Below are 22,590 nucleotides of genomic sequence, written 5' to 3' on the forward strand. Positions count from 1 at the left end.
TTTTAGTATTAAAGAGGTGTGACTACTTTTGCAAGGCACTTTAACTGTGTTTAGAAAATGCATTGATACAACTTTGAAAGTAACTATGTTGTAGTATGTTGCCAAGGAGCAGCTGCAATAATAACTCGTACCACGGTTCATCAGGGCAAATGCCAATTTAGTTTGAAAAAAATCCATTAAGAAAGATCTACTCTAAGAATACCATGCCACTATCAGACACAGAACAAACATTAAAATGACAATATGCCCTTCATACACCATGAGAATTATCCACTGAGCAGATGCAAACACACAGCATGACTCTGGGATTCCCACAGTAAAACAACCACACCAACTCACTTAAGGTTTTGACCACTTTGTGACATCCCAGCTTCCTGGGCGTCATATGCAATGTGCCGACATGGCTCCTGGCAAGATGCCTCTTAAACTTTGATGGAAACTGACCTTTTTCTCCCTCTCATCAAACAATTTGGCCTTTCCAATGCCTCTGACTCCGCATAATTCATTGATGGTGCCCTTCACATAAGTCTCTGACCTGTTTGACTGCCTGGCAGTCGACACATGGGGCTGCAGAGAGGAGCAGGCAGGATGGATGGAAATGTCAACATTAGGACAACTCTGATGGCTAAGCAGGTTTTGCAGGGCCAAGGTCCTTATTTTCCATCTCTACCAGGCTGAATACACACAAGGCAGTGATGGAAATTATAGGTGAGAAGTAAAATGGAGGCTGTCAAACCAGTGGAATATAATAGTATCATGTACAATAGCAAAGAATAACAGAAGAAGGCAGCAGTAAGATTAAATAACCTAACATTGATATTTTTTGGTTTTAGAAATACTTTTCAGCTCTATCATAGTCATACAGGTTTGCACAGATTTAGAAGGCTTCTGCCCACAGTCCATAAACACTGTGATCTGGTAGAATCACATCAAGTACAAATCAGAATTTTTACTTTGATGTGATTATCCTTAGGTCTTGGTGTTTTGTCACCTGCGTTTTGTATTTGTATCATTTTGAGGATGTGATTCTATTTGGGTTTCTGTCAAAGTGTTCCATACATGGTTTACTATTGCTGTGTTCTCTGTGTATCGATTTGGATTTTTATTTTAGTTATAGTAAGCATAGCTACAGAGGACTTAATCCGAAGTCACCAAAAAAAAAAAAACGTAAACAGAAAAATGGATGTGGCAGGCTAGTCCAGTTTACTGATATGTCATTGCAGCAACTTAAAATGGTGCTCAGTAGTTTGAAGGCCCCCACGTGCTTCTCCAACTGCAAAACTATTCCTGTTTTAGGGATGTCTCTCATTGTTTAGTGCACCTGTTAGTTTCATTAACACCAAAACAGCTGACAACGATTAACAACCCCCTCTACTAATCAATCGACCAGATCAGTATTCCAGAAGTTTAAATGACTTTTTCCTTTAAGTTCTTTGAGCAGTGTATTAACAAACAAAACTTGTCTCAAGGGACTTTACAAGGCAAAGAGATCTGATTTGTACACAGCAGTATGAAGTCAGTTCAATCCAATCATGCATGAGCATGCACGTGAAAACACTGGAAAAAAAACTCAATTTTAACATGAAGAAATCTCCAGGAGAACCAGGCCCAGCGAGGGGGTTTAAGAAGGCGGAGAAAACACATAAAAAGCACAGACACACTAATCCAGGAATACTTTCTAATTGGTCACTTCCCCTCAGCTCCTTTGTTCAAGTCATTACTCAGATGCTCTGGATTCTCTTCATTAGTCTCACCTGGTTCTCATCACGGACCACCTCCCCAGCGAGTATGTATGTCAGTCAGTCAGTTTCCTGTCCTCCTGCCGCCACACCAGTTTGCTGTTGGTCTTTTGTTTCCATCATGAATCATCCATACTTATAAGTTCTTGTCTCATTAAACCAAATCGCATTCACCATGATCCTGCCCTACTCATGCATTTGGGTCCATTTCCACCACAACGTATCACATTTCATGTTTAGGTTAGTGTCATCCAGTGATTATTTTGTCATAGTTTCAGAATTTTGTCTGGACAGCAATATATTCTCAAACAGAGAATAAATATCTGTTAAAAGTAATACTCAAAGTAATGTAATCAGAGGCCAAGCTGCTCTATCCTTCATGTATCAAGCAACTGAAGTGGAAACAGATGTGTTGAAGGAAGCTGCAGCTGCTCTGACCACTGAAGACCTCTTCTTACCCACTTAACGAGATTCGTGCTCGTTACAATCAATTAATATACCAGCCACTACTTATTTGCAATCAACATGTTGGAACATTGGCTGACTTACATGGTTCACCTTTTTGTCCATCTCTACAGCTTGCGCTCCACTCACTCTTGGCTGCCAACCATAGGCCAGGCCTTAGTCTCCAGTCTTCCACCTGCCCCTGGCCACTAGCCTTCCCTTTGACCTTTTGTTGCTCACCGTCTACTCCAGCCCAATGTTAGGGCCCGTTACATAAACTTTTCAAGGTGTTCAAGTACTTAAGACAACTTTGAACAATAAGTAATGGGATTTCTGTATGGAATATCAGGTAGGTTTGATGACTAATTGTCAGCTATTGAGATCATTTTGCCTCAGTAGCTGAAATCTATACAGCAACATCCACTGTACTTGTACCTTGTGATTTCAGTACTTTAAAATGAAGAATAACAGTGTTTTGTTTCTAAGAGAGGGAGAAAAAGAGGTTGTGTAAGGAGAGGTGTGTTTTCCCAAAATTAGGAGAAAGGACCAAAATGTAATAGATGACAAGTCCAAATCTAAGCTGAATGCACAGATAAAAACCCAACAGAGCAAAGAATGATGTTAAATTCTACAGCAAGAATATATCAAGACCCAAAGCTCTCTTCATTAAAGACCTTTTTTATGCTGCATTGTTTCTGCCATCTTAACCACAAACCTAGTGACACAAAACCAGTTACCACAACACCAGATATACAGTGGGGTATATATTCTTTTGTTTCTGCTAATTTGTCACACAACAATTTTTAATATCAAACATATTTATTTGCAAATAGAAATATTACTGGGGCTAATCACAGAATATTCATGATTTGACAAGAGGAGTAAATATTTTTTCCTCATAGGGCCTTGTTTGTTTGGATAGTGTTTTTCCCTTAAATGAAATCATCATTTGAAAACATCATTCGGTATTTACTCAGGTTATTTCTGTCTGATATTAACATTACTTTGGAGATTTGAAAAATCTAAGAGGGACAACAAAGCAATGACAGAAGCAATCTGAAAGGGGGCAAATGCTTCTTCACATCAATGCAGCAGGAAATGACCCTTTCTTTGCTCTGAGTTTTACATCTGCAGACATCCAGTTCTCGTGTACACCCTCGTAATGGTGCCAGACACGAAAACAAAAAGTAGACAACAGTGTGCAGCTGAACCTAATCAGTTTGGCCAGCAACCATCCCAGAGCTTTTTTCTTTCTCCTTCCATTTCAGAGGGTCTTTGTGTCTAAGAGGTTAGATGAACTGGGGGGCTGGAGCCCCCTTTCCTCCCTCTGGCATAAAAGACAATCGATAAGAAGCATTTTTCTCCATCTCCCTCTCCTGCCAGCTTTGGGAGAGACCCTCTGCCTGCAGGACTTCCTCCACCTTTACTCAGCCCTGCATCCCAAATCCAGCCATTTTTAGATGCGTATCTGTAGCCTTCAGCCCACAGGCCAAAACAACAGTGAGCAGACTTTGTCTTCGCTCTTGAGAATATTCCTTGTTAAGCCCATTTCATACCCTCATCTCTGTATTTTTTTACATTAAATATTCAGGCCCTTCCAGCCTACAGATATAAATCCATTATGTCTGCCTCAATTAAGAGACTGGGGATGAAATTAGAAGGAAGGATGGCAGATCAGCATGCTAAAAGGATTTATGAGGGCTCAGACCACTTTAAATATTCATACTACCCATCTAATGTAGAGAAATACACATATATGTAAATACACATAAAAGGTATTCATCTGCCTGGTCCCCGATATAACTCCTGATCAACATTAATGTTCAAGCCCAGCAACCTCTTCTGGTTGGAGTCATTCATAATCTGTTGCTGGTGACTTGTTTATAGGAATATATCTGGATTTTGTGTTAATTCTACCAGTACCTAGATCAGAACTGCTTAGTGACACTATGTGCTCCTCAACACTGCTAGCATTCCTTACACAGACAACTGGTTAGCCATGTTGCTAGGGCAAATTAAATTGGACAAGTACAGACATACACACAAAATGATGGAGCAAAACACCACACAATACGGGGGAGAAAATCTGTTAGAGGCTGTAGAACACCTAAAACTGGGGCTGGGGTTCAGCTTTCAGAAGGGAAACAATCTTAATGTTCAGCTGGAGCTAATGCATTACAATGGCCAAGTCAATGGCAAGACCTAATTTCAATTAGGAATTTGTGGCAAGACTTGAAAATTGATGCAACCAATCTGACCATGCAAGGTAGAACAAGAAAAAATCCCGGACTTAAGATGGGCAAAGCTGGAAGAGACATATCCAAAACACGTTTAGCTGAAACTGCAGTGAAAGCTGGCTCCACAGTGTTGACTCAGGGGGGCCAAATACAAATGCATGTTACAGTTTTATAAAGATATTTAAAAAACATCTCATTCTTCTTCTACTTTACAAATATGAACTACTTTTTGTAAGTATGACATTAATACATCAAAGTTTGTAGTTGTAATATAACAAAATGTAAGAGCATGGATGTTTTTCTATACAGGCACTGGATGTGGTATAACAGGATGAGTGTGCATTGTCCTAAACAAACAGCCTGTCTAATACAGTTACCGTGGGTACGGCATATGGTGTACATAGCTCAGTTGTCATGTTTCACAAAAACTGTCCATGTTTAAGGAATCATTACCTTTACAGTAAAATGCATTTTGTTTTATGTGGGTTTGATGATAAAGTTGTTCGTCAAAGTGAGGACCCATCTAACCACAAGGGGCACTGAAACTGCAAAAGGTGAATGATAAGGCTCCGTCTATTAAAGCTGCTGAACAGGAATGTTGGAATCTGATGAAGAATAATGTTTTCCATTAATGAAACCCATGCCTCAAAGAATTTAATAATTTTTTGACCCCACGGTGAAAACTATAGCTTCTGTCACATCATTTCTTATCTCGCCATGTATGGTGTCCAATCTAAAAAAAAACTGATTTCACATTTTTTTTGAATACATGTGTATTGGATAAAAGGGTTAAAAATGTATGGTGTGATGATGACAGAATAGGTTTCTTTCCCTTTCTTTCTGTATTTGATAGTCGTAATTGTCTGCTTACCTTCAGCTGAAAGTTCACACCAAGTGGTCAACTATTTAGAAGATGGATAATAATAAAATAGATAGGGCTCCCTTCCTGTTGAAGCCACATCCGGCATACAGCATGTTGAGGTGAGTGCAGACAGGTAATATGCATAGTTAATGAGTCCTTGCTGCAACATTTCAGTGGCATGATTAATTCCTTGGTAGTGACACCTGCCGTAGATATGGCATCTCTTAATATGTGGGGTTCATGAAATAGTACTTTTCCACATTTTTAAAAATGCTACTAGTTAACAGGGTGATCAAATTCCCATTGCTACAATATCAGTCACAAAAAATACGTGCTGACCTGTACTTACTAAAAGCCGTAAATCTTTATACCCCATAGAAAGGCAAGGCAGATACACAGAGCGTGGCTAAGTAAAGGTAAAGGCTGTCATAAAGCCGCTTGCAATAAGGTAACATGAACAATGTCTGTGCATGAGATGTAGTCACTAACAGGAGCCTGACCATAGGTTTGTAGTGAGGGAACAGAAACAATGTGATGCATGCTGCTTATTAGGAGAGTCTTGTCAGTGGCTGTCAACACTGTTCAACACTCACCAGGAATATCCTCTCCAGCTGGTCCTGAATGTCCTTCATTCCAGGAAAGGCAGCAACTCCTTGGATCATCTCAATGAAAATGCAGCCCACTCCCCTGAAACAAAGGAAAACTCTTACAGTGTAGCTCAGTTGAAGTCTTTACACGTTCTGTAGTTCATCTTGTTTAACCAAATCAACCTGAACTGTTTATGCACTTTTTATGCATTATGCACATTTAGTTTACATGATTTTAACTATAAGAGTCTGGAAAGGTGTTGAGTTTTCTTCAAAATGTCAGTTTAGCTAGAAATCCTGAAAAATCAAGTTGAGCAGACGGGTTAAAGAACAGTCTCTTTCACTGTGTGGAGTCAGTGCTCATTTGTCAAAGTGCTATTGTTTTTTTGACAGATTCACGTCCTGCATCAGTGCACAGCGGCCATCAGAGCAAAGAGAGAGAAATATTACCAGCATTTCATCCGTTCAAGCTTGTACATTCTGGCCATTCAATTGAAGCAGATGGCTTCATCTGCAAAGTGCAGCTCTGACCTCAGCATCTACAATTTGTGCAGGCTGAGATGGAGAAAGGCCAGCTCAAAGAAAACTATTGTACATACTGTGTCACAGATGGTTCAGTTGTCTTTCTTTAGCTTCATTTTTGGTTTAAGGCTGATTACTATGGGTAACCCTGCAGTCTGGGATGTAAAGCCAAAACAAGAATCTGAAGGAGACCAAACTGAACATAACATTTGAGAAGCTGCTGACTTCAGAAGGCTTCCATCCTTTCTTCCATTAATTGTAAATTAAAATCAGCTTCCATCTCTGCTACTATGGATCAGTGCAGTAACAAAACCTGAACATATCTTGTCTACAACATGTTAACAGTGCTGCTGCTAGTGGACGGTGTGATGCGTTGTGATTGGTGTAAATCAGTCAGCCACTGGAGCAAAGTCTTCTTCATAAATGTTAATCCTCAGCAGATTAGGTGAAGTAAATCCAGGGCTGTTTGTTCACAGATAGCTAATCATCCAGTTTGATGCCAGAGGTTTAAGATGTGGCAGGAAGGTACAAGTCAGTCTGAGGGCTTTCCAATCTGAAGCATGCGAATCAGAGTATAGCAGAGTGAAGGGATCCAACCTGCTAAGTTTCAATCATTTAATCACTTTTTAATCCTTATGCAGTTAATTCCACATACCATCAGATCAGAATTTTCCATCCAATCATCATGGGCATGAATGTCAGATGAATCTTAGGCACATCAACCACATGCTTCTTGGAGCCTTCAACAGCTTCTATCATCATTCTAACTAGATATTTGACTGTTATTCTCGGCAGAGTTAGTAAAATCAGTTTTAATTGGTTGGTTTTCTGACACAGACCTTTAAGGATAGTCCATGCATTTTCAAAAGGGTTGAGGGTGAAAAGCAGGCCGGTATAAGAGTACCTGCCACTATGTTAACTTTCTTTTTCCTTTCTTTTCTATTCTCACTTTTTCAAAGCAACAAACCTCTGTTTCTCTTAGACCAGGTGCAAGCTATAGCCTGATACTCTAGCTGCAGTCTATGGAAGCCATTCATTCCAAATGTGATGACCCTAAAGCACACTGTACAAAAAAAGTATTTAAAATGACTTCGGTAGATTTGTTTTTTGTTTTTTTTGCCTGTCACCTATTTACATAAAGATGTCCCCTGGTGCTGCAGGCCAAACCAAACCCGTGCATTTAAACACATACCGGATCCAAGTGTTGACTCTGACTAAAAGCGAAATCTGCAGCTCAGTGAAGTGCTGATGAAGATAAAAATAGAACAGTTCCTCATTCCTCCTCCATCACATTCTTCTTCCTCACAGCCTGCAGCCTGCCATGATGGATGTTTCTCACCGCAGGAAGACAGATCTGTGCAACCTTTTGCGGTCCTGCCATGGATGCTTCTTCATGGGCAGCTGCTTTCTAAAGTGGCAATACAGGGTGAGGGGAAGCACGTGTGTCACGGGGTGATTCTCAGTGGAATGGAACGACACCCTGTGGAATCTCCCCATCCTTGAACAAGACACAAAGCCAATGCACACCCAGTCCCTGCAGCTCTGCTTTTTAATGAGTGACCCGCACACTACAGCTGGGCCTGCAGGGATTTCTGCCTGTCCAAACAGAAGTGTCACCAGCACTTGGGCAACTTGGGTCAGGTCCACATCAATGCAAGAAAAAATTTGTCTGGCAGTTTTCAGTTTAAATCTCAGATGGGGACTGTGGTTTGTTTTTCCTCTTAAACTTTTCATAAAGGAATCCCAGAGTTTGACTGAAATTCTGGTTTAATGTTGCCTGGGGAACTTTGAGATAACTTTGTAGTGGAACTGTTTCCTGTTTAGTTCAAGATAATCCACAGGGAAGACCAACAAACACTTAGCTTACATCCTTGTTGTTGATGCTACAGCTTGTAAAGAACCCATGTGGTTTTGTGATAGACGAAGCATCAAACCAAATAACCAAACTGTCTACATTAGATGTGCTCTGCATCACAAATGAAATACATTTTTATTCAGGTAACGAAAATAAAAATCAACATTTAGAAAACTGAAGCCATCTTACTCGATAACTGTCATTCTGAAATCTGATCCCTGTTTTTCTTTAGAGATGTGAGCAACCACCTGCAGCAGATTACAGCTGAGTCAAGATTTTTCTAAACCTAAGCAGCTCTATGCCGAGGTACAGAACAACACAAGAGAATACATGGCTTGTCTTCTGAAACAAACTAAGAAGCCTGAACATATTTCACAGTTATCTTTGGAATTTTAAAGTGCTATTGTTTAAAGTGCCATTGCCTTGTTATTTTCAAGGCACTGAACAAACAGGCTACTGGGTATCTGATCTACTGTGTACTTATGTGCCCTCCAGATCCAGATTTTATTTTATTGTACTTTTCCGTCACTTTTCTATTGAATGTACAGTACTTTGGCCAATGTTGATGTTTTTAAATGCACTATATAAATACACTTGTAACCCTAAACCAACCACAACCCTTTAACTGATCAACATGATTCGCGGTTTTATCAGTTATTCCATAACTTTGGAACAAGACAAAAATGTATTTTATAAACAATTGAAAACGGTGTAATCTATGGGGTTGATTTTGGAAATCTACAAAAGGTTAAAATTATAATCCTATAGAGGGTGTATTGTGACACAAGTAAAGAAAAGGTAGAGATAAATGGATTAATGCCACTGTGTTTTTCAGGGTCCCCCAACAAAGTGCTTTCTAACTAGATGCCTCTTCCTGAATAAATCAGGACCAAATGAGATAGAAAGGTCAAAGGCTGTGAGTACCCACCACATGTCCAGGCAGGTGGAGTAGTCGGTAGATCCCAGCAGGACATCTGGAGGCCGGTACCACAGGGTCACCACCTCATTGGAGTAGGTGTGGCTGGGGACTGACTTGGCCCTGGCAAGGCCTAAGAGGGGACAGGAAGCACAAAGACAACAGAGTATGTCAAACATTCATTCATTTAGTCTAAATCATTGATATTTACTTTTTGCAAGGTGCACATTTTGAACCATTGCCGAACCTGTGCAATTTTGAAACTACCTATTAAAGTTGTCCCATGGAAGGTATCATACTGCAAAGTCTTCTGAGAGAAGTGTTTAGTCTGATTTTTGCATAATCAACTGGAACAAACCTAAAATTGCCTTTTAGGTGAAAATGAAGATGTAAGACCTCTGAGTTTTGGGTAAAACACTGAGAGAAACATACATCTGTCAGATAACCCCAAAGGACAAGAACAACTCTTCTTTACAACATGTAAATATGACCGTTTCTGGGGATTTAAAGACCAGTCTAAGGTTAGTTCTTGGTCCTACAGCAAGCTATTCTATACTCTTGCCTGAATCCTAAATGCTTTTCAGGGGTTTTATTACACTTATGAGCTTCACCAGGTTCCTCCACTTTTAGCATTTATCAGTTTGGTGACACAAACCCAGTTAATGGTACAGCAAAGTGCAGATGCAGTGAGCTTTAATGAGGCTGGTGGCATTACCTCTTTGTCTCTTCCCAAGTGGTAGGAGGGCTTAATTAAAGCATTTAGCTTTGTAAAAAAAAAAAAAAGACTTCCTGCCCTGCAGCGAGTCCCTTGTGAGAGGGAGGAAAAAGGGCAGAGGGAGAGAATAAATGACAGGAGGGAGGAGGTATTTAACATTTCCTTGTGTCAGAACACCCACAAGAGACAGGAGTTTCAGTAGACAGTCATTACCCAGCACTGTAATTTCCACACACTGATCTAACGCAGAATAGGGGGCAGCAGACCTCTCACGCTGAGAGGCTATCATCTCCACCACAGAATGTGTGTGTGTGTGTGACAGCTTCATGAAGGAGGCTGCTTTTGTAGCCAATGCAGCTGTTGTTCGGTGAAGAAACAAAGCGTGTGTGGATAGTCAGTATGAAGGAACACAAAGTCGTTCAACGTCCTACTGTTCGCAGCACGTCTGTCAACACTTCCAGCAGAACCATATGCTGCTGCGGCCAAATAGGTGACACAGTCATACTGGTGCTGCCTTGATGGCCTCAGGTTGAATAATGTGTTGGTCTCTCTAACTATATGATGGTCCTCATCCATTGGTTGGCAAGAAAGCTCCTTTCAAAAACATTAAAATATATCTCAGTTTAATTTTTTCTGAAATTATTTCCTCCATGACTTTTATCACATCTTTTAATTATCCATTATCTGCGGTCACTTTATTCTGTTCAGGGTTGTTGGGATTTGGAACCTAATCCACCAGGAACTGGTCCCAGAGCTAACAGACACACATCAGGGAACAATACAGGAATGTTCCTACTGAGTTCTTTGTGGTTGTAAACCGCTTGAGCAATATCTAGGTTGTCCATAGTGATCAAACCTAGCTAAGCTTAGCACAACTATAAATAATTAAACAGTGATAAATATGAAGATCAAACTCACCAGCCCTGTAATACAAGACTTACCTAACTGAGCTAATTGGCTCCCTAATTGCTATACCACCATTATCATCTGAACCCTTGGGCAGTTGTGTGTCAGTTGTTAAAAAATTGTGGTCACAATAAATTGTCATTCTTTTAGAAATATGAATTCATCCTGCTGCATGGTAGATCTCATTGAGAATTAGGATTTATATTCGCAATTGGCATTTTACTTTTCCAAATATAAATTAATCCCCATCCCTCGATGATATCCTGGAGGAAGTTTTTGTTCCAGTGAAGTATTAAAGAATATTATGTGTTTTCTTCTGCTTAAACATTTTGTAGAAGTGATTTGTTGATTCTGTAAGGTTATGAACTTTTTATTGGAGAGTATTGTCAATTTATGTATTGCTTACATCACTTTGCTCCATGGCGGTACTTCAGCACAAAAACAACAGTTATTTGTTGCATTTTTAATCTAAGTAAGGTTAAAATAATTTGGAAAGCTGGGAAATAGTTTAAACAACATGCAGTAATTACACATTCCAAGTAGGGCTACACTATATATGGCAAGTTTATTGTTATTACAATATCACTGTAAGCTAACTCTTAGGACTGCAACAAATATTACATGAACAAGTAGTGTGCGTTTAGGCCCTCTGTGAAAGTAATACATGATGACGTTTTAAGGCAGCAGAAAATGTTTTAGCAGAGCATTAACATGTTCTGGTAAAGTCTTTACAAATAAGTCGTTTCAGTGTCAAAACAGCAGCTGTGGTCTGGTGCACCTTTGTCAATAAAACCATGTTGTTAGGATAGAAAACATGCATTAGATCATGCATTGGATAGAAAACAACTTCAGTAGCTAGATAGACTTCTCACTATCTGGGTGTATGTTTACATTAAATCCAAATCAGAAAGACGTTAAAACTGTTTATCACACGTTATTTCTTCACCCTGAGATTAATCAACATTATTATCACAAATATGTCTAACCAAATGATACAGCACACACTGGCTTAAGGTTATTAAATATTAATATTGCCCTATCTGTACTGAACTTCATAGGATGAAATGCTAATTTCCATCATGAATGAATGTCGTAGATAATATGTCGGGTCAAGACAGAACTGACAAGCACACCTTAACGATTGGATCTTGGCTACAGCAAAGCTTACAAGGAAAAAAAGGACAAAGTACATGTGGTAAACCAAAAAAAGCTGATGACTAAACAAATATGTGCAATCAGGATGATTGCACATGCAATTAGTGACAGAGCTGGTTCTCAGCCATCGCTAACCAAACAAGTTTGCTTTCCACCCACAGGCAACCAAAATGTCTTAGCTCACTGTGTTCGGCAGTCACTGGAATACATCATTTTCTTTACTGCTTCAAAGTCTCTGAGCACACACAAAGCTGGCAACATTGGCCTCATGAAAATAAATATTACCTCTCTGTTGTGTAAGAATGTCCGATTCACCTTGTGGACACTTATGTACGTATTTTGCAGCAAAAATAACTAAATAGAAAAATAGATCCAACCTTTCCCCTCTAAACCCCCTGAGTCCCATCACAAAGAGAACAATACTTCAAAGGTCTGACCTTTAGATTCAGACACAGTCAGACCTTCAACCACCTTTACCCAAAGTGCTTCTCCAGCTAACCTGCAATCCTGTGTGAGAAGCAACCAAAAGGAAGGTCATCATTTAGTTATACATCACTATCTCACTCTCACTTACAGGTTTGACAAACATACAGCGGAGAAGATGGGCAGGAAGATGAAGAGGTGGACAGGAAGAACAGGATGAATGAGGATGGCGTGAAGAACTAAACTGGGCTGTATCCCCTGAAGAATAAGCTCCTAGATTCACCATTTAGATGAAGTTAGGTATATGAAAAAGTCCTGAGATTCCAGAAGCCGTGCAGTTAAATGTGGCTCACCTACACTAAAGGCGTAAAATACAATGTGTTGCAGTATTTATATTATATTGCTACAGAATTTGTAAAACATCTTTTTATTAACAGTCAATTAAAGCAAGAACAATTAGATTCAACCACAGTTTTTATCCAACAGCAATAGCTAAATTCAACACAGCCAGAATGCAAAGGAAGATGCAATAAGGAAAACAGTGTAATCAGTATGTATGTACATGTTTTATTTGATATTTTTAACAACTGCTTCTATTTTTTTTTATTTTACATAAAAATTGTATTGCTCATGCACAGACAAGACAGACTTTTTTGTACTTGTGACAAGGATCCTATTCTTTATTCCATTCCAACTTTGCTTCACTTTCTTGATGTTTGAAGATGTGCATTTATTCACAGCTCAACAGGCTGACTCTACAGGCATTTCTCCCATCACTGTTGGGGTGACATCTGCCTGCCCCAGAAACTAAAGCAATAGTCTTTGGTTCCACTACTTCTACAAATTTACTCTTCAGTTTAACATATACCTAATCGTACAACTCATAATCCCATTCCCAGGTTCTCTTTATTGTCTGAATGTCACATACTTAGCCAAATTAGTTGGATTATTATGGGTTAAGGATCAGTGGTAATGGTTTATTAAGGTATATGGAGGAATTGAAAATCAGTTTACTTTAAATACATCACTAAAAACTGCTGCAAATTTGCTGTTGGTTAACAAAAGATTCAGTTAATTGTGTCGTGTTTGTTTCTCTTTGTTTATAGTGTACTTCTTTTTCTGCTGTAATCCCCTCTCTTTACAGGTACTATTTTCTCAATCGTGACACCTTGTGTTCAGTACAGGGACTGCAGTAATTCTTAATTACAGGTCATCCACCATGATGACGTTACTTGCTCAGTTTAGCAATGAATGAAGCTCTGTCCAACATTGACCCGTTTTTTTTGTTTTTTTTTAATGAACAATGATCTCAAACTGTAAATTTGAAAACCCAAATCAATACATGAACATGTTGCTGAATTTAAAATTCTTGCAAAGGTAGCACGGCTCCTGTCGGGCACTGAAAAGAAGAACGCTCTAAAACCCCAAAATACAACAATGTATTCATTCATTTATTGATTGATAGAACATGTAAAAAATAGGTTGCACCAAAGTGCTGAACAAGCTAAATATTAATAAGTCTAGCACAATATAAAAAGTTAAATTAAATAAATCAACAGTAACATAAAAGCGCTACTAAAAAAAACATGTAAATGACCAATAAACAAGTGAACCCAGTTTGCAGGTGATCAAACCAATTACAGGTCCTTCTCAATATATTAGCATATTGTGATAAAGTTCATTATTTTCTATAATGTCATGATGAAAATTTAACATTCATATATTTTAGATTCATTGCACACTAACTGAAATATTTCAGGTCTTTTATTGTCTTAATACAGATGATTTTGGCATACAGCTCATGAAAACCCAAAATTCCTATCTCACAAAATTAGCATATCATTAAAAGGGTCTCTAAACAAGCTATGAACCTAATCATCTGAATCAACGAGTTAACTCTAAACACCTGCAAAAGATTCCTGAGGCCTTTAAAACTCCCAGCCTGGTTCATCACTCAAAACCCCAATCATGGGTAAGACTGCCGACCTGACTGCTGTCCAGAAGGCCACTATTGACACCCTCAAGCAAGAGGGTAAGACACAGAAAGAAATTTCTGAACGAATAGGCTGTTCCCAGAGTGCTGTATCAAGGCACCTCAGTGGGAAGTCTGTGGGAAGGAAAAAGTGTGGCAGAAAACGCTGCACAACGAGAAGAGGTGACCGGACCCTGAGGAAGATTGTGGAGAAGGGCCGATTCCAGACCTTGGGGGACCTGCGGAAGCAGTGGACTGAATCTGGAGTAGAAACATCCAGAGTCACCGTGCACAGGTGTGTGCAGGAAATGGGCTACAGGTGCCGCATTCCCCAGGTCAAGCCACTTTTGAACCAGAAACAGCGGCAGAAGCGCCTGACCTGGGCTACAGAGAAGCAGCACTGGACTGTTGCTTAGTGGTCCAAAGTACCTTTTTCGGATGAAAGCAAATTCTGCATGTCATTCAGAAATCAAGGTGCCAGAGTCTGGAGGAAGACTGGGGAGAAGGAAATGCCAAAATGCCAGAAGTCCAGTGTCAAGTACCCACAGTCAGTGATGGTCTGGGGTGCCGTGTCAGCTGCTGGTGTTGGTCCACTGTGTTTTATCAAGGGCAGGGTCAATGCAGCTAGCTATCAGGAGATTTTGGAGCACTTCATGCTTCCATCTGCTGAAAAGCTTTATGGAGATGAAGATTTAATTTTTCAGCACGACCTGGCACCTGCTCACAGTGCCAAAACCACTGGTAAATGGTTTATTGACCATGGTATCACTGTGCTCAATTGGCTTGCCAACTCTCCCGACCTGAACCCCATAGAGAATCTGTGGGATATTGTGAAGAGAACATTGAGAGACTCAAGACCCAACACTCTGGATGAGCTAAAGGCCGCTATCGAAGCATCCTGGGCCTCCATAAGACCTCAGCAGTGCCACAGGCTGATTACCTCCATGCCACGCCGCATTGAAGCAGTCATTTCTGCAAAAGGATTCCCAACCAAGTATTGAGTGCATAACTGTACATGATTATTTGAAGGTTGACGTTTTTTGTATTAAAAACACTTTTCTTTTATTGGTCGGATGAAATATGCTAATTTTGTGAGATAGGAATTTTGGGTTTTAATGAGCTGTATGCCAAAATCATCCGTATTAAGACAATAAAAGACCTGAAATATTTCAGTTAGTGTGCAATGAATCTAAAATATATGAATGTTAAATTTTTATCATGACATTATTGAAAATAATGAACTTTATCACAATATGCTAATATTTTGAGAAGGACCTGTACAAGACATCTCCAGTATTGCACTGAACCAGGCAGAAAGCCTGTTCAGAGCGATCTGATTTCAGATGCCTTTAACCTTGTTTGTATTTCTGGGCAGATCTCAAGTTAATGTGTCGTAGCTTTGGTGCAGCTGCTGAACAGGCTCTTTGTGTCATGGTGAAGTTTTGTGAAGGACTCAAATGTACTTAAAAAAAAAAAAAAAGAACTTACAAAATGCTCTTGCATAAGGAGAAGTATGAAGCACAGGAATTAGACCGGGCATGAAACAGCAGTAAAACCAAAGAATCCAGCAGTGAACAATGAGAACCAGTGAGCTAATATGAGGAAGGTTGGAAGATGGCCAATGAACCAGAAGAGCTAACCGGGTGAAAATGAGGAACAGCTGATGCAGAGAAGCTGAGACAAACTTTATTTAAAGGGTGATTCTAAATACAGATAGTCCATAACGCGCCATCAACGCTCATATGCATTAACATTTTTAGATTTTAAGGTACATGATTAAGTTTGAACAAGTGGCAACAAGCTATAAATTTCCCTTGGTTAGCTCCAACCACTAAAGGTTAATGCTAGGCAAACCAGACATTTACATCCAACTCATCACCATTTTAGTAGTTGTTACTCTAGGTGATGGCTAGTAATTACCATTAAAAACATTTATCCAGAAAGGTTCTTGATTCCCATTTAAAATAATATTTCCATAAATATTATTTTACTAAATGAAGACAGCTAATTAAACAACATTGAGAATTTATTACCCGGAAGGTTGGTTGTCATTCAGCAAATCATTCTTTAAAATATTATTTTATTGAAATATTTTATCTACGCTTCTGATCTTGCATTGTGATTGGTAGTTTGAAGGTATACCAATTATTGTTCTAAGTGAGTTCTAAGACTACTTTAACCTCATTTCCAGGTTACTCAAGATAACTGAATGGTAATATTGCATAATTTTATTGGTCATGGTTTTAACCATTTTTATTGATTCCCTTCTTACTTCATATTGCATACAGTTCATCTATTTCTTTATTTCATTTTGCTTGGTAGTTTTAGTTGAATAGTTCAGTATAGTAAAGAGTTTGTTAATTGAAACATGTTTACCTTGGAGTTAAATGATTTTTGTTAATAAATTATTGTATTTTAAGAAATGGTGTGAATTTATTCCGTGTGACGCAGTTTCATTAAAAAACAGTTGCTTGGGGCATTTTTGGATCTAACAAAGCAGCTTTTAAAATGAATTAGAAACAATCACCATATTCTACATTAAATGCTGTTATTTTTACAACAACACACGCCAGTCTAGGCGGACAGTGATGATTTATTCCCTGATATTTTTTTTAGAATCGCTCAACAGTGAAATGGGTACGGCCCAACCCTGGTATAGGGTTTAGATTTTGTGTCATCCATGCTCTTAATGTGCCGAGTATGGTTGCAAAACCAGCCAGTGCAAAACATCTGAAGTAACTGATCCAAAGTCATGTGTATATCTTTATGAACATGTTAATGAATTGGGAATACGCCACCTGCTATTGTCAAAGCTCATTTGCCAACACAAAGTGGACTGGAATAAGTTCTGCATGATGTTACAGTAGTCTGCAAAGAGTTAGTTTAGTAATTACCAATATGCATCCACCAACACAGTCAACCTCAGCAGTTTATTTCAGTTACCTTTCAAGTTTGGACCAAACAAAACACATCAGCAGCTTTTCTTTAGCTAATAGACTTCAAAAAGACCATCTGCATGTGTGTTCAGGCCCAGTGGTGGTGCTGCTGCTGCTGCAATGAGTCGCTGGGCAGAACTTCACACTGGGGAAATCCAAACAGTCCAACCCGAATGCCTGGGATATTCCTCCAGCTCCATTGTCACATTGATTCACTCCTCACACATCATTATCTCAGCAGCTGTTACTCCACAGAAACTCCCGGGAAAATAAACACACAGAGCAGGTTAGCTAGCTGCAGCAGCTCTCACACACAGGACAAACTAGAGTTCAGCTCAGAGATTTCTGAGTATGAGTGACAGATGAGTCGGAAACAGCTGAAACATAGACCTGCTCATCCTTTTCACATAGGAGACATCTTCCAAAGAAAGAAACAACGCAAATAAATTGGATTTATCTGTAACTATGAAGATAAAACGTGCAGTGACTGTTTTCACTTTTTTCCAATTTGGACATTTATGTATGGAATACACTGAATAAACTGGGAACCGTTCAACCGAGTAATGAGAATATATGTCATGTGTGAGTCTGTTTTCAAACAAATAAGATATGAATTTTCAAAACAGTGCAGTGAGTGGCAACCTCGAACATGGTTGTTTCATACCTGTCCATCTAAAGGATTGGACATATTCAGACAGCACAAGCCAACTATAGTGTAGTGCACCAAGAGGTTAACACAGAGCAACGAGTGATGAAAGTCCTACGTTTTATGCTAGTTTCTTGATATGCCTTTTAAATGAGAGTGGTTCAGCGATTAACACATTGAACCAACTGAGAATTATCAGATCAACAGATTTCAGCCATGAATATTTTTTATTCTTTCAGAAGCAGTAATGCTTGATAACAAACCAACACCAAGAATGATCCCTGGGGCCGGGTCATGGGCAGTGTCCAGCAGCCAGATGATTTTATGACTTGCATCATACACGATCAATATACTTTAACCTTAATGACCCGTGGACACCAGAAACGGTATTCACTGTGCCTGCCGCTGGAGTCTGCTGCAAATCCTGTGGAACTAAACTGAGAACATCACAGGCAATGTGTTTTGCTCATACTCAGCAGAACACAGCGCAAAATCTTTCTAACAAGTAGACATCTGCAACAATTTTTTAAAGCAAAAAAATGTTTTCTGCTAAAAACAGCATTAGAAATAAACTTGATGTAGTGAGACAGAAAGGAAAAGTGGGAGGAAACTATGATTCAGAAAGTGTTGTGGAGCTTGTGGAGAAGCGGCTACTTCCTGTTTGGTCTGGAGCGATTGGATAGCTATCCTGTCTCTATTGGCTGTGCCAATCCATCACAGCGCACACATGTCAAAGTTCATTTTGGTTGAAATTCTGAACCCATTGAGCTCTGAGCAGCGCCAAGCTTGCATGTTATGCGGCGCAGAGCAAAACCAAGTCTCAGTAACGCTCATGTTGTGTTGCATCATGAACAATGGTTGCTAAGTTAATACCACATCTGTTCTGTTGGCTGAACGCATTTGCATAACAAGCTGAATAAAACAGCACTATTGGATTTGGCACGTAATTAAAGGGCTATTTCACAGATTTTAATGACTCTGGACAACTTTTGACCAGCTCTCCTTCAGAAAGTAAAGCTGGTTGTTTTTCTTTAAACCATAATTTCCAGTTGATTAAATCCTTTCATTTTATTTATGAAAAATAAATAATTTGTTCAGTGGAAATAATTCAGTTTAACTTGAGATTTTTTCATACTTGGCTCTAACATGCCAAATAAAAAACTAAAACCAACTATGTGTTCAGAAAGGGAATAAGGGTTCAGTAAAACACGAACTGGGGTATAGAAAACCTCTAATCAGTAAAAAAAAAATCCTGTTCGGGTTTAACTTGTCTTAAATATTTAAGATTTTAAATTAGTGCTGATCCAAAAACATAAAGTAGTGTGTAAAATTATTTCCCAAGTCATTTAAATTCAATTTATATAATAGTGTTAAAGCACGAGAAAGCATCTGGAAGCAGAGATACATTAAAATATAGTTGACTAACCTGGGAAATATGGACAGATTAATCAAGTATCAAAATAAGTTGCTGCTAAGTACACAACATGCAACATAAAATTATTAAATAAAGCTCCAGAAATAAAATTGTTGTTTTTAACTTTATTACATAAAATGATAATTGTATTAGATAAAAAAAAAAATCTTTTACATGCTCTTTCCTTTAGGCAATATTTTTAACAGATTCACACATTTTACCTTCATTCGTATCTCTTATATGATGCCTATTTCCACTTACTAGAGAGCTTTTAACTTTTGATCTCCAAACGTAACAAATATCATGCAACACCATGAAGACACTGTCTGCACTGATGAAGATTCACTCACCTTGGCATGCGGGATTATGGAAACTAAAAGTAAAATTGATGTCTCAAACTGCTTTCTGACTATTTTTTTTGAGTCATTGCCTCACCAGTACTTTGTTAAACTGGGACACTCAAAGATCATTAAAATGCTTTTTCCAGACAACTAGATGGTCCTCAAAATATGGAGAAAAAAAAAACAACCTAAAATGAGATGGAGATGTGATGCCAGAGATTACATACCATGACCTAATTTAGCAGAACACTCTATTCCACACCACTGCTTCCAATACACATGCACTAATCAGAAATGACACAAAATTTAAACCCACCACAGGAGTTAATGTTCCACAAAATGCCCTTTATTTTCTCACTTTTAGACCTGTGTGGCATTCCTTTTCAGTTTGTGAGGCAGGAAGCTGTGCGCCAGTGTATCTCTTCTGCCATCATCTTTTGAGGTAGCAGCATCTGAACCAGTGACTTAACAAAGCTCAACAAGCTGATGTGCAACTTCTGGAGATAATTGTGCAAAGAAGGATTCTTTGTAAAATGAAAAACATTACAGACAACTCTGATTATCCTCTTGATCAGACTGTCATACAACAGCCAATACAAGTGTTTTCAGTGAGAGGCTACAGATCTGCTGTAAGACTGAACGCTACAGGAGATCCTTCCTGCCCAAAGCCATTAGCAACTACAACAGATCTTTAAAGAAACTTGGATGATAAGAGTCACAACGACACTTAATTTCCCTATGGTATTAATTAAGTATTTCGGAATTTGAATTAAATTTGTATATTTAAAAACTCCCCAAAATGGAGGAAATTATTCATGTAAGTTACATTATAATATTCCTAATTCAAAGAGCTGATTTAGGAATGTCTGAGCTGACCGAGAAGTTCATAGCTGTTTTTAACTAGCTGACCACCAAGAATCTACATGAACTGCTGTTACTAATAATATGCAGTCACTAAAAAAACAAATGTCAGCATGAGAGATAAAAGTACATTTTGGATGTTTGCATGTAAAAAAAAAAAAAAAACCACGCAAACATGTTTGCATCCTCAAAGCTAATCTCCAAAACCAGGTGCTAATCAGCAGAAAAGCAGGTGCAAACCTTTTAGCGTGTCTGCCTTCATGAATATGCAAAACATATAATGACCCAAATGCGCAAATTCATGGGAGGAGGATATGCAAATGTCATCCCTTACCTCCTGCAATCTGATTTATCAGAGCTGAAAGGGATTTCAGGTGCTGTTTTCGCGTCTAGATTTAGCATGTTTGAAATGCAGGTGCTAACTGGTACACAAAAATGTCTGCTGTCACTTTGGCCAGAAGAAGAGATAGACTGCAGCGCAATTGGAGCTGGATCAGTTTGATTACGCTGTTTGAATGCGCAAATATGCCAGGGGAGGGTTTGTGCCACCAAAAGACAATTTAAACAATCAAACACCTTGTATATCGTTAAAATATTGGCAATACAAACAAGACAAATTTAGTAAAACCATTGGAAAATAATTTTTAAGTATATAAATGTTAAATTTAAATTCTTTAAGTTCTTTGTGGGACAGTTGTGTGACGTTATGTTTTAAAATTAGCAAAGTTATAATATGCGGATAGCAACTTACAACAAACTATATTTATGTTGCTAATTCTACATTCAAGCTAATACTGTGGCTGTTTAAAATAAACTCCGGACTCTTCAAACATATACTCTAAAAGCAAAAAGAACTCTTTGAGTCTCCGAAAAGAATTAAGGTTCAAGAGAGGCAAACCTCAAATAAATTAATATTGTTAATATTGATTGGCCAATTTGTAAGCTGCGAGTTACAGGGGTTGGACAATGAAACTGAAACACCTGTCATTTTATTGTGGGAGGTTTCATGGCTAAATTGGACCAGCCTGGTAGCCAGTCTTCATTGATTGCACATTGCACCAGTAAGAGCAGAGTGTGAAGGTTCAATTAGCAGGGTAAGAGCACAGTTTTGCTCAAAATATTGAAATGCACACAACATTATGGGTGACATACCAGAGTTCAAAAGAGGACAAATTGTTGGTGCACGTCCTGCTGGCGAATCTGTGACCAAGACAGCAAGTCTTTGTGATGCATCAAGAGCCACGGTATCCAGGGTAATGTCAGCATACCACCAAGGAAGACGAACCACATCCAACAGGATTAACTGTGGACGCAAGAGGAAGCTGTCTGAAAGGGATGTTCGGGTGCTAACCCGGAATGTATCCAAAAAACATAAAACCACGGCTGCCCAAATCACGGCAGAATTAAATGTGCACCTCAACTCTCCTGTTTCCACCAGAACTGTCCGTCTGGAGCTCCACAGGGTCAATATACACGGCCGGGCTGCTATAGCCAAACCTTTGGTCACTCATGCCAATGCCAAACGTCGGTTTCAATGGTGCAAGGAGCGCAAATCTTGGGCTGTGGACAATGTGAAACATGTATTGTTCTCTGATGTGTCCACCTTTACTGTTTTCCCCACATCCGGGAGAGTTACGGTGTGGAGAAGCCCTAAAGAAGCGTACCACCCAGACTGTTGCATGCCCAGAGTGAAGCATGGGGGTGGATCAGTGATGGTTTGGGCTGCCATATCATGGCATTTCCTTGGCCCAATACTTGTGCTAGATGGGCGCGTCACTGCCAAGGACTACCGAACCATTCTTGAGGACCATGTGCATCCAATGGTTCAAACATTGTATCCTGAAGGCGGTGCCGTGTATCAGGATGACAATGCACCAATACACACAGCAAGACTGGTGAAAGATTGGTTTGATGAACATGAAAGTGAAGTTGAACATCTCCCATGGCCTGCACAGTCACCAGATCTAAATATTATTGAGCCACTTTGGGGTGTTTTGGAGGAGCGAGTCAGGAAACGTTTTCCTCCACCAGTATCACGTAGTGACCTGGCCACTATCCT

The 22,590-nt window shown here is 39.2% G+C and overlaps 1 protein-coding gene across 1 annotated transcript in view; it reads right to left on the reverse strand.

The window, feature by feature from the left end:
* cdk14 (cyclin-dependent kinase 14) overlaps nucleotides 1-22,590 on the reverse strand; it is a 264,192-nt gene that overhangs the window by 116,381 nt on the left and 125,221 nt on the right. The window contains exons 9-10 of the mRNA XM_047360592.1: nucleotides 9,175-9,295; nucleotides 5,876-5,969 (exon numbers count right to left, since the gene is read on the reverse strand). Of these exons, the coding sequence (XP_047216548.1) occupies nucleotides 5,876-5,969; nucleotides 9,175-9,295 (215 nt within the window). The remainder of the gene's footprint in view (nucleotides 1-5,875; nucleotides 5,970-9,174; nucleotides 9,296-22,590) is intronic.

This window comes from Girardinichthys multiradiatus, chromosome 3, assembly GCF_021462225.1.
Source record: "Girardinichthys multiradiatus isolate DD_20200921_A chromosome 3, DD_fGirMul_XY1, whole genome shotgun sequence".
Lineage (NCBI taxonomy): Eukaryota > Metazoa > Chordata > Actinopteri > Cyprinodontiformes > Goodeidae > Girardinichthys > Girardinichthys multiradiatus.